Source organism: Erythranthe guttata, chromosome 8 (genome assembly GCF_056151865.1).
Source record: "Erythranthe guttata isolate IM_541 chromosome 8, IM_541, whole genome shotgun sequence".
NCBI lineage: Eukaryota > Viridiplantae > Streptophyta > Magnoliopsida > Lamiales > Phrymaceae > Erythranthe > Erythranthe guttata.
The window spans coordinates 5,794,040-5,806,802 of NC_142540.1; the positions used below are offsets into that span (position 1 = coordinate 5,794,040).

Below are 12,763 nucleotides of genomic sequence, written 5' to 3' on the forward strand. Positions count from 1 at the left end.
TTTTACATAGGTACCATCAGATTCTACATAAAATAATAATGACATGAAATACAAATGCAATATTCTTATATATAAACAATTGATGAATTTTTCTGCAACGACAAAATAATGTACTTTGTTAGTTAGAATGCAATGCATGGTATATTACAATATTTTCACTTAGTTGTACTTCTCTAATATTTAGGATTTGAGGTTTTGAAATATAGGGCATAAGACAAACATCTACATAGAGAATCAACACCTAGAACAAAGTTATTAATATATTGACATCATCGAATTAAATATTCCATTAAAATATTGATGATTTTAGATATAGATCATCTTACATAATATTTAAAGTAAGATGTGCAGGAAGACTAAAGTGGATCGCTGACTCACGAACTCGATAATTTTGAGATGCCTGCGATCAGAGAATACGTAAACTAGGTTGGGTTGATTCAGCAGAACCCTTCGACGCTCAAGTCATGGTACCAGGTTATGCTAAATATATATACAACTACTTGTATTGTCTCTCTACGACTTTTGCTATCCACACACCTGAGCGTCGGATTTCATAAACAATTTATTATAAGTGATAATGTTATATGTTAATACATGCAATGTAAAATAATACTACTAAAATTTATAATTTTTAATTATAAATATAACTCATGGGCGCCGCATCCTAACTTTTTGAACCCTAATTAATTATTCGTGCAATTTGAATTTTGTATTTATCAAAAAACAAGAACCAGAATGCACCAAAACCTTGAAATTAATCAAACAAACATACAACAAATTAGCAAAAATTACGATAATCAAACAATATAATTCACGAATTTCCCATCCAAATAATTCCTTTTCAATTTAATTAATTCACCAAAATCACAATACATTGATTTGAACATTAGACGAATTTATAATCTAATACAAATTAAAGAATATCAACAACAATCAACATCCATAACATCACCATCGCCGCCGCCGTACGAACTACTAGTGTCGGGTACAACGTAAGCAACCACAACGGTGATGTCATCTAATTTCCCTCCGACATATCGAATTCCCGCCTCGTTAGCCGCCACCTGAAACGGGCTTACGGTCGTCGTCTCCCGAGATCTCCCGTGCGCCGCCCTAGCCAGTGTCTCCGACAAAGAAAACATCGAATCCACGCAATAGTCCCCCACAATCCTCTCTATATCCCCGGCAAATAAATTATCAAACAAACCGTCCGTCCCGGCGACGACAACGTCGCCGCTCTCCACCTCCACCGCCAGCTCGGCCGCCTGCCGGTGGCTGTGCTTCTCCGACAAATACTCCAACTGGTAAGGGAAGTTGAAACTGTGCTGCTGCACCGGCGACCTGTAAACAGTCCCGCCGCCGCCCCTGATCACCATGAATCCGCTGTCGCCCACATTCGCCGCCCGGAGAATCATTTTTCCGGTGGCGGGGGCGGCGGCAAATGATATTATGCAGGCCGTGGAAGAACCCATCTCCGCGGTATTCAAGAAAGCTTGCCTGAGAACTTCCTTGGGGTCCACTTGGAATATTGGGCGGTGGTGGTACTCCTTGACGGCGGCGGCGTAGGCGTTTCTCATGAGCTGTCTTGCGTATTCTCCGGCGTCGATGCCTTCCGTCGACCATCCGCCGACTCCGTCGGCAACTCCGATCACCTGCGCTGACTGGCTGAAAAAGGTGGCGTCATCGCCTGTTTCATTCTTTGGTATGTAGTAAGATTCTGCAAGCATCTTCATCTTTGCCATTAATTAATTAATTATTTTGTGTTCCTATGTATTATAAGTTATAACCTATATATAGAGATTAGGTTTATTGTTTTATAAGAGGATGTAAGTACATATATATATTCTAGTCTCGGTAGGGGTTAGAATTCTAGTTCTAGTATGAGATGAATTACCAACTTAAAAAGGACTATATACACATTTAAGAAACGGATTATTTATTTTTATTATAGAAATTAGTTCCCAATTCGAATATTATTTATTTGGGGTAATCACAAAAAAGTCCATGACAAGGGTACTTAATTAAAAAGGGACATCCAATTTTTTTTGTCTTTTAAATAAATCCAGCCCATTCAAATTTATTTGCAAATAAGGAAAATCCTTTTATATATACCAAAATTACCCCCAATTCATTGAAACCCAATTCCACTCCAATTTAATGATTTACACCCCAATTTAGCCCAATTTCATCAATTAACCAATTTTAACCCTACTTTCAATTTTGACCCCAATTTTAACCCTAATTCTTATCAATTCCACCAATTATGCTCTAACTTCTTTAATATTACACATTGACCCCGGATTTAAACAAATATATCACATTAACCCCCAAAACTTTTTTTTTCAGAACATAAATTTTTTTTCCGGCCAGATTCCGGCGTTGACCGCCGGTCTCCGTCGTTGACTTTTTTTTTTTCCAGAAATTTTTTTCCGGCCGTTCAACTGCCGTTGACCGCCGGGTCTCCGGCGTTGATTTTTTTTTTTTTTTTTTTATATAATTTTGTTTTTTCTTAATTTTTTTTAGCTAATATTACTGTCTTGGCTGCTAAATTACTGTCTCCGACAGTTATTTAACTATCGGAGACAATAATTTAACTGTTAATTGATTTTTTTTTCTTCAAAAATATTTTAATTAATATTACTGTATTCGTTGCTAAATTACTGTCTCAAGCAGTTATTTAACTATGGGAGATAGTGATTTAACTGTTAATTGACTTTTTTATTCTTAAAAAAAATATTTTGAATTAATATTACTGTATTCGTTTGCTAAATTACTGTCTCCAGCAGTTATTTAACTGTCGGAGACAGTAATTTAACTGTTAATTGACTTTTTCATTCTTAAAAAAATATTTTTAATTAATATTACTGTATTCGTTGTTAAATTACTGTCTCCAGCAGTTATTCAACTATCGGAGACAGTAATTTAACTGTTACTTGATTTTTTATTTTTATTTTTTTTTCTTTAAAAAAATTATTTTAATTAATATTACTGCCTTGGATGCTAAATTACTGTCTCCAATAGTAATTTAACTGTCTCAGACAATAATATTAATAATATTGCTGTTCGGGAAAATAATATTCATAATATTACTGTCCTAAACAGTAATATTACTGTCTGAGACAGTAATTTAGTAGCCAAGACAGTAATATTAATTAAAATAATTTTTTCTAAGAAAAAAAATTAAAAAAAAAAAAAAAAAAAAAGTCAACGCCGGAGACCGGCGGTCAACGGTGGTTCACCGGCTGGAAAAAAATTTCAGGAAAAAAAAAAGTTTTTCAAAAAAAAAAAAAGAAAAAGTCAACGCCGGAATTTGGCCGGAAAAAAAAATATTTCAGGAAAAAAATTATTTTCTGAAAAAAAAAAAATTTTGGGGGTTATTGTGATATATTTGTTTAAATCCGGGGTCAATGTGTAATATTATGAAAGTTAGAGCATAATGGGTGGAATTGATAAGAATTATATTATGGAGGGTATTTTAGACTAAAGACATGGGGATATGTTTAATTGATAGACTGTTTTTTTTTGTGGACCAAAATGCATTTAAGTCCCATGTGATGGGCATCTTTGCCATTCACCCTATTTATTTTTATGTATATTTTGTTATATGGATTAGGATTGTGTTTTAGCTCCATAGCAGTTTTTCCCTTACCATAACTAAATTAATTAATGAAGGGTGCATTAGACATACACCCCTAGAATGTAAAATATATAGGCATAAGTCCACCCCTAAAAATCTTTCTTTGAGATACACCCCTGGCCCAAAAAAACCCGAAATTACCCCTGAACCCCAAATCCAGCCCATATACGGAATTTACACAAAATTCAAAATCAATTCCCAAATCAACCGTCCACTCCACTATCAAAACCTACCAAAAAACCACCCGAAAAATCAACCTCCTCTCTGCAAAAATCGCACCCATCTTCTCGCTACGGTGATTCACCGGAAACGGCAACCCAACCAAGGAAGGGCTAGGCATCTTCGTCGACAGCAACCCAAACAACTGCAATTCTAGTCAACTTCCGCTCGTCAAATTCGTATACCATCAACAGTAGTCACCTTCAGGGTTGTTCATGGGTCGGTTTTACCCGACAACCGACCCACTATCGGCCCGACTTTTGTGGCCGATAATTGCCCACCAATCGACTTGCTTTGGTCGGGCCGATAATTTTAACCGACCCATGTTTAGTTGGGTCGGGTATAGTTTCTAATATGATGAAAAGTCAGTTGGCCGATATTACCCGACCACCCGACTTTTTATTTTTATATATAATATATATTATTTTAACCTTTGACTTTTAACCTTTGATTTTTAAGCAAATATTAAAAGTTAAAACCCTAATCTTCAATCTCTAAAATCTATCGGCCAAAACTAGAAGAAATAACTCTGTATAAAGTCATCCACCATCTCCGCCGTCGGGGTTTCTCTTGCAAGCCACAACCAGGCCATCACCGCCAGCACCGGTGGGCAACTACTTCACCTCTGGCCCTTCTGACTTCTACAATCTACACTCTAAAGGGCAAAACTCAAGGTTAGGCTTTAATTTTTTTTTCTCTAATTAAAATTGGGCAATTCAACATTTTTCCCAATTTGATTTATTTTTTTACATATGAATGAGTATTGATTAGGTTTTATGTTTCTCCATACTAATTGTGTGAACGGAAAATAAAATTGCATGCATCATTTTATTTTGCCAATTATAAATAATAATCACGTTTTTTATTTCTCCAAACCAATTACAAATTACAGACTTTTAAATTTTGTGTTTTGTGATGTCACTGATGTGTGTGTGTGTGTTTTGTGTTGTGTGACTGTGTCATGTATGTGCAAGAGAGATGGATGAGTACATAATTTATTTATTAATTACTTTATAAAACAAATTCCTAAATTTCTAATGCTTTGAATATTTTAAATGGTAGAATGACGAAACGCACCGACACATCGGCCTCTCAAACTGCTAGTGCAAGTGTAACCCAACAAGAACCAACTTTTAAGCCGGGAAGGAAGAAGTCAGAGGTGTGGAAACACTACCACTATAAAATGAATGAAGATGGCTCCTACGTCTTGCCTGTAAAAGCCGTTTGCAACTATTTCGGGCAAAAGGAATATCCTTGTGGGTCAAAGAGTTATGGTACAACAAGCATGAGATATCATGTTTACAATGCTTGTCTGCAATCTCCAGTTTTGTTGTATAAGAGCAATCAAACTCAGTCGGTGTTGACAAATAGAACCAAAGGCGAGCTTATTCCACTGCACTATGATAAGGATTATGCAAGAAAGAAGTTGATTCAGATGATAATCATAGATGAACTTCCATTTAATATGGTATAAGGAGTTGGATCTCGACCTTTTTGCCAGTCACTCAATGCCCAATTTCTAGTGCCTAGTCATCCAACAATTGCTAGAGGTGTCATGAGTTGTTTTCTCGAGGAAAAGGAAAAGCTCAAGAGTATTTTGGGTAGCGGTGTAAGGGTGTCTCTCACTACAAATACTTGGACCTCTATTCAAACTATTAATTACATGGCGATCACTGCACACTTTTTGGGTGATGATTGGAATTTGCACAAACAGATCATCTCATTCAGCCAAATTGCCAACCATAGTGGTGATACCATTTCCAAAGCTTTGGAACAATGTTTATGTGATTGGGGGTTGAGAAGGTTTTTACCATCGTGGTGGATAATGCGTCGGCCAATACCAAGGCTCTTGATATGTTTAAAGGAAGGCTTCCACCAATGGCGAAGAAGACACCGACAAAACGTAAGTTTATGGCTACATTACAACAATATACTTTGTTTCCCCCCTCCGTTGGTACCTAAAACCCCCTTCAAACATTTTTTTTCCAGGCCGTAATCGAAAGGAAAAAATGGCACATACCGAAAACCTAGCAACATGTACTACCCTAATTCAACCATTTCATTACTCCAAATACACAAATTTGTGAAAAAACCGTAGTCATGTATCCAATTTTGGTGTCTGACTGTTGTTTCCATTAGTAGTAATTCGTAGTCATATTTGCATATGTGGTTACATTCATGCATGCCACATATTTTGTGTATTTTTGTGTAGGTTGCTGTTTTCATGGGTAGTACTTCGTAGTCTTATTGTCATATGTGGTCACATTCATGGATGTTGTTTTGTTTGTGTTGTTTTTGTGTGTGGGTGTTGTTGTCACTGGTAGTAATGCATAGTCATGTTTTCATATATAGTCACATCCATCATCTGCTTCAGCATTAGTGCTGTTTCTGTGTGTGGGTGTTGTTTTCTTATAAAGTCACATCCATCATTTGCTGCAGCATTTGTGCTGTTTTTTGTTGTTGTGAGTGTTGTTGTCATGGGTAGTTCTGGATAGTCATATTCATATGTGTAGTCACATACATACTTGCTTTAGCTTTTGTGTGTTTTTTGTGTGTGTGGGTGCTGTTGTCATGTGTAGTACTACATAGTCATATTTGCATATGTAGTCACATTCATTCTTACTACATCCTGTTTACTACCTCATGTGTGTTTTGTGTGTGAGTGTTGTTTTCAGGAGTTATGTTCACACCCTAACATATATACGAACATCTTTATGCATATACTGAAACAAATGAACAAATAGACACACGTAAGAAGGGAAAATGGACACAATACCGAGCCAACATGCCATCAATCGTGACCTTCTTCGAAGATATAAACCTACGACCACCTCACTATGCATGTCTTCGCCGTACCCCATTCTACCATCTCGTTCTACCTTTCGCAAAATACAAACTCAGCAGAGATGACATCGCAGGCACACATAATGGAACTTTCAAAATAATGACGTCATACAACAAAACAGAAAGGGCATTCCATATATATAGGAGGCAAAAATATTACAATCACACCACAAGATTGCAGGTTAATCTTTGACATCCAATCTGGCAACACACGAATGACTTTTGACTGGTCAAGGAAGCCGCAACAAGGACTCGCAGCACGAAGATTTGCCGCACACCCATCGCTCCCCCAAAAAACTTTGAAACACCAGCTACTTCAGTGCATAGATAGCGATGACAATGAAGACATTGAAGATGTGGTCAGATTAATAATCCTACACCTTATGTCAACTGTCCTTTTCAACACTTCAACTGAAATCGTAGCTTGGTGGATGTTCAAGTACTGCGGTGATATAGACCAAACAAATGACTTCAACTGGGCCAGGGGGATAACGTATTTCTTGGTTAAACAAATCCACACAGCAAAAAAACATGACAAAGTTCATGGTTGCATACCACTTGTGCTGGTAAGTATGAATAGTCACTTATAGTCACTTGCTGTCATGTACATTCACTTATAGTCACTTGCTGTCATGTACATTCACTTATAGTCACTTGCTGTCATGTACATTCACATACATGACTAATTGTTTATGTTTATTTACGCAGTATTGGATGTGTGAGCGTGTAGCAATCGTGCCTCCGCTTGCTGATTTTGCTTTTCCAAGATTTTGGTGGTGGGATATATCCGAGCTTGCATCTACATTGAGCAGCAAAGACATGAACGATATCGATCCACAACTCGTCAACGAGAATCCGCTGATCCCGACAGAGCAAAAACAACAAATCTTAGATGGAAACTTGGTCCTGGACGATATCAGCGATGATGTAAACGATTAACATAACAACGATAACAACAACAACAATGCTAGTATTCATTCTGCCCCTCCTGATTCTGACGAGAATGTCCCAATCAAAAACTAGTACAAAAAGCGGCAGTCGTCAGATGAACTCAAGATCACAACCGAGCTGAATGAAACAAAGAGGCTATTGGAGGTAGAAACAAAACAAAGGACAGAATAGGAGGCCCAAGTGTCGCAACTGCAAGCTGTCGTAGAAGAACTTCAGATGGAGATAGTCATGCTAAAAAATGACAAGCAGGTACTTGTTGACGAAAAGGCACATGTTGCTCTTCAACTTGCAAAACTAAAGGACGAGGTCGCGCTTAGCAATGCTGATGGGCCGTCTTTTTATATCTTGAGCCAAACACAGCCCAACCATAGTGAGCTGCAAGAAAAAATCAAAGAGAATGCAGAACTGAAGGCAAAGAATGAATCCCTCATCAAACATCTTGAAGAGGTGACAAATGCTGCAACTACTGTACAATCCGAAAAACCTTTGTCGCTGACACAAGAGTTTGAAGCAGAAAATATCTTATTGACAAACATGCCTGAGCACACAGCAGCCCAAATCTTCTTGGAAGCTGAAATCACCCTCCTAAAATCAGCTGAGAAAACTCATCTTGAGAAAATTAGAGAAAGGGATGAAAAGATAGCCGAGTTGGAAGCTAATTGTGCAGAATATGCAAAGGCACTTGATGAGCGCCCACCAATTCATTCGGACATCGACTTTGAGATATGTGAGGAAGATATCGAGGCCAAGCTAAACGACCCAAAATCTGCAGTGGGGAAACGTACTAGGTCAAAAAAGCATGAAGTAACACCACGTAGCACCAAGAAAGCACGTAGATATTTCAGATACAAAAAATTCAACCCATTCATCGGCATGAGTGCGAGAGACAAACAATAATAAACATAATGGCAGATGAAATAGTGCATGGGAAGTAAGTAAACTCTAACTACAGTCATATATCCAATCATCTATATGAAATATTATACTACTTCATACAGTCATATATAGTCATATGACTACATGACTACAAGTGACTAGTTCTCTATGACTATTCATATATGTAGTCAAGAGTAGTCATATAGTCATATGACTACCCATGACTACCCATGACTGCACAATCACATGTCTTATTCATACTTCAAAAATGTTTATAAATGCAGTAAAACAGTGTGGAATAATCCAGATGGCAATATTCATGTTCGGATGGCTGACATCTTTATCATCCTCAGATGGGAAGATATTTCGGGCGAGGTAAAAACAAATTTAATAACACTATACAAACTATTCTGCCCACATTATGTACACAAATTTAATAACACTGTACAATCACAGGTTATAGATGCTTACTGCGAGATATTGGGACATCAGCAAGCTGCAGGGTTGTTTGAAGGTAGCGCTTATGAGTCGCTTAAAGGAACAAGCATGACGTTCACCAGCATGCTACTGGTACAAAGTCGATAATATATTTGTAATTTTTTTTTTGAAAAGAAGTATATGTTTTCCCGTGGTAACTAATCAGTAGTTCTAACAGACATCGTTGAGGCAGTCCAGAAATAAAACATTCCGCATACCAGCAGAAGTTAGCAAACATAGATACCTCATCTTCCCATTACATTCCGACGGTAATCCTCAAACCGGGGCTAACCACTGGACACTGTTAATATTGGACAGAAATTCAAATGAGTGGCGTTTCTACAACTCATTACATCCTCGCAAAGGTCTTAAGGACCCATACCTGATTGACGCCACCTACATGGTAAACAACTACTGACTATTTATTTCCAGCAACTACATATTTCATAAACAAATATCTAATTCATTCATGTACACAGAAAATGTATGTCGAAAACACATCAATGAAGTTTAACATCTCCGCCATTCCTATAAACGCACCGCTGCATGAGGTAAATGACTCACCCCAACAAGCAGATGATTCAAGCGATTGTGGTATTTTTTGTCCTGTTTGTTATAAGGAACACATTCCGCCAAATTCCACTGGTTACCAACGACGCTGAGACCGGTGTCGAGTGCATGAGGAGGTCTGCTGTTGAATCATTTCTCCACTACAAGATTAATTGATATTAGACAATTATTATTCCTATTAAGTGAAGCTTTTATTTCTGTGAACTATTTGCACCCAAACAAAATCTTACGTAGTTGTACTTTTATATGACTATTTTGTAGTACTTTTGTATGACTATTTTTGCAGTACGTAAAACATCTTTTCTTATGGCTATTATATGCATTACCATTCTTCAAATCTTATTTTGTAGTACTTTGGTATGACACTACTACATACAGCTATGAATACTACATAAAGTCATATAAAGTCAGATGACAATGTGACTATATGTGACTACATGTGACTACATAGTCACATATAGTCACGTAGTCTTATGAATATCGATGACTACTTCTTTATGATCTACATATTTTGGTCAGATTACAATGTGACTATCTGTGACTACGTAGTCACCTATAGTCACAAAGTCGTATGACTATCAATGACTACTTATTTATAATCTATATTTTTTCGTCAGATGAAAATATGACTACCTGTGACTACATAGTCAACTATAGTCACATAGTCATATGACTATTTAAGAACCCGTAGTTGTAAATACTCATATGACTAAGTGACTGCAGGTGTTAGAATCCAAACACAAAAATCTGTACTTACATGTATCAGTAATAGCAAAATTCAATACTTAAAAAAACAGATCATGTACTTGGAAACTCAAGAAAAAAATTCACAAACTATGTTCCACACAAATTCAAGGCAGTTGAAAAAGAAAAAAAAATTGAAATACATTTCTGTTCCACTCAATTCTCATACAGGCCTCCTGCACGTTTTCTTGTTGTGATTGCCCATACGGTTGCATGAGCTGCATTTTATCTTCCTCTTAATCTTCTCACCTCTCGAAGGAATTCTCTTCACCTTTAGCCTGCCACGCCGAATATGATAATTTGGAGGTCCAACCAAAGGCAAATCACCATCAAAATCTGGCTTGACAAATGGATAAATACTGTGCGAATACGTGATTTTATAACACTCAACAGTGTAATGATAATCAACATATGCATAACCATCATTATTGTTATGGAACAGAACACACGCAACATGTATACACGGCAAGCCGTTGACTTGCCACACTCTACACGTGCACGACTTGTTGGGAATGTCAAAAATAGTTGTTGGAGTACTAAGCACCTCGTAAATGTACACCGATGCCCTCCTTGCTATCTAAACTCTACTGTCATGTACTAGTTTATCAACACCGCCCTGAATGGGAGTGCAAAGTACAGTTGACATAACCGCAGCCTCCTCTGCCCTTATACACATTTGCACCATCATAATACTCCTAAGACCATCAACCACATTTGTTATAGGCAGGCCACGAATGCCGCCAATCTTCATATTCCACGATTCTGCAACACTAGATGCCATCTGCCCGTATTTATTCCCCTCAAAATGTGCACAAGTCCAGTTGTTATACGGAAGGTCTGATAGAAAATTTCTAATCCTTGTACCGCCAGTTTCTATAAACTCCTTTATATGCACATCAAATTCAGATTTTGTAGGAGGATAGGCACAAGCATCTAACAAATGAGACATCTTCTTTCGAAAACCAGATGGGCAACCTCTACATTTACTTGACAAATTTAAATGCAAGTGATACGAGCAATATATATGAAGACAATCACGGAATATGTTTTTCACCCCATCCAAAATACCGTGATTGCGATCCGAGAAAAACGTGACCACACGATCCGTGCCAATGGAAACCCTCAAATGAGTAAGAAAGTAAGCCCAATTGCTATCAGATTCTTCACCAACTACAACAAATGCAACTGGAAACAATTATGTGTACAAAGTAACAACAACAGCCTTAGTAACATATAGTCATATATAGTCATAAATCACAATAAAAGGTACAGAAACTTACTGTTATGACCATCTGGCCCAATTGCAGTTAACAAAATGCCCTTGTGTTTGTTGTGCAGAAATGTTCCATCCAGGGAGAGTGTCGGTCGACATGACTTAAAACCCGACAAGCATGCACCAAAAGCAAAAAAACAACGTCGAAACGTCATCGTATCTGCATCGATGTCAAGATTATAAATGCTATCCGGATTGGTACGACCAAGTTCTTCGAAGTACGACGGTAAGTGTAAGTATGAACTAGTATCATCACCAAAAACATGTTGCTTCCCTGCCGTGACAGACCTCCAAGCCACATAATAGCTAATGTCGACTCCATAATTCAGCTTCATTTCCACAACAACATCATTAGCAACCATGTCTGGCTTCGCTTGTACCAAATTAACTATCATACCAGCAATAATGTTAGACGTCATTCTATTCTGCTTTGACGACCCAAAAGAAGATCCACAAGTGTGATGCTTCTCAAATTTTTTAATATAAAAATACCCATTGGCCTTCTCAACTGATGCGTGTATCCTCCACATACAGTTCTTTATTGTCCTGTGTCTGCATTCAGCTGTTACACGTACACGTTCATTCTTAACGTATGTAAACTCAAATCCAGTTTCCACCGAATACATGCATAAAGCTTTCGTAAACTCCACAACACCTCCACGAAAAACTTGACCAACATCCTTGATCAAATCAGCCCACTTAGCACTCATCAAATGAGTTTGAGCACACATTCCAGCATTTTGCAAGTGATTGCTTCCACTACCTTGACCAATTTCGAACGCAACATCATCATGCAGCTGTGCCCGATTAGACAAACATGCTACACTTGATACCATATCAGGGACAACTCCCTCTCTTTGTTTAACATTCACTTTAACACGATCAAGAGATATCTCGCGCGCTAACGACAGCATGTAAAACACATCGTCATCATCACACAACACACCCTCCCCATGACCAACAACCGTATACGTGAGAGACATAGTGTTCTGGTGCAACGAGCCCCATTTGGCCCTTACGAATCCAACCAACTCTTCAAATCCAAAGGAAGTAACACATTTTCTCACACCAAATAATTCTCCAAACCTCATTATTAGTACAATATTTGTAGACATTCTGCACCTGTAAACAAAAAGTACTGTATATGACTATTGTTACATATATTTAACTAC

The 12,763-nt window shown here is 37.6% G+C and overlaps 2 protein-coding genes across 2 annotated transcripts; both read right to left on the reverse strand.

Moving 5' to 3' along the window:
• Positions 1 to 541: 541 nt before the first annotated feature.
• LOC105976855 (putative protein phosphatase 2C 55) lies at positions 542 to 1,757 on the reverse strand. Its single transcript, XM_013002116.2, has one exon. The coding sequence runs from the start codon at positions 1,740 to 1,742 to the stop codon at positions 924 to 926; it is 819 nt and encodes a 272-aa protein (XP_012857570.2). The 5' UTR covers positions 1,743 to 1,757; the 3' UTR covers positions 542 to 923.
• A 9,138-nt stretch (positions 1,758 to 10,895) lies between these two features.
• LOC148768378 (uncharacterized) lies at positions 10,896 to 12,682 on the reverse strand. Its single transcript, XM_088821176.1, has 2 exons — positions 11,599 to 12,682; positions 10,896 to 11,503 (listed from the first exon to the last, which is right to left on the reverse strand). Exons 1-2 carry the CDS (start codon positions 12,680 to 12,682, stop codon positions 10,896 to 10,898), a joined length of 1,692 nt encoding a protein of 563 aa, XP_088677302.1.
• Between the last annotated feature and the right edge of the window lie 81 nt (positions 12,683 to 12,763).

Bases quoted from the DNA above. Each gene is read 5' to 3' on its own strand.
- LOC148768378 (XM_088821176.1), bottom strand. From the start codon at position 12,682: ATGAGGTTTGGAGAATTATTTGGTGTGAGAAAATGTGTTACTTCCTTT. The intron at 11,504-11,598 runs GTAAGTTTCTGT...AATTGTTTCCAG, and splicing joins TGGGCCAGATGGTCATAACA to TTGCATTTGTTGTAGTTGGT.
- LOC105976855 (XM_013002116.2), bottom strand. From the start codon at position 1,742: ATGGCAAAGATGAAGATGCTTGCAGAATCTTACTACATACCAAAGAAT.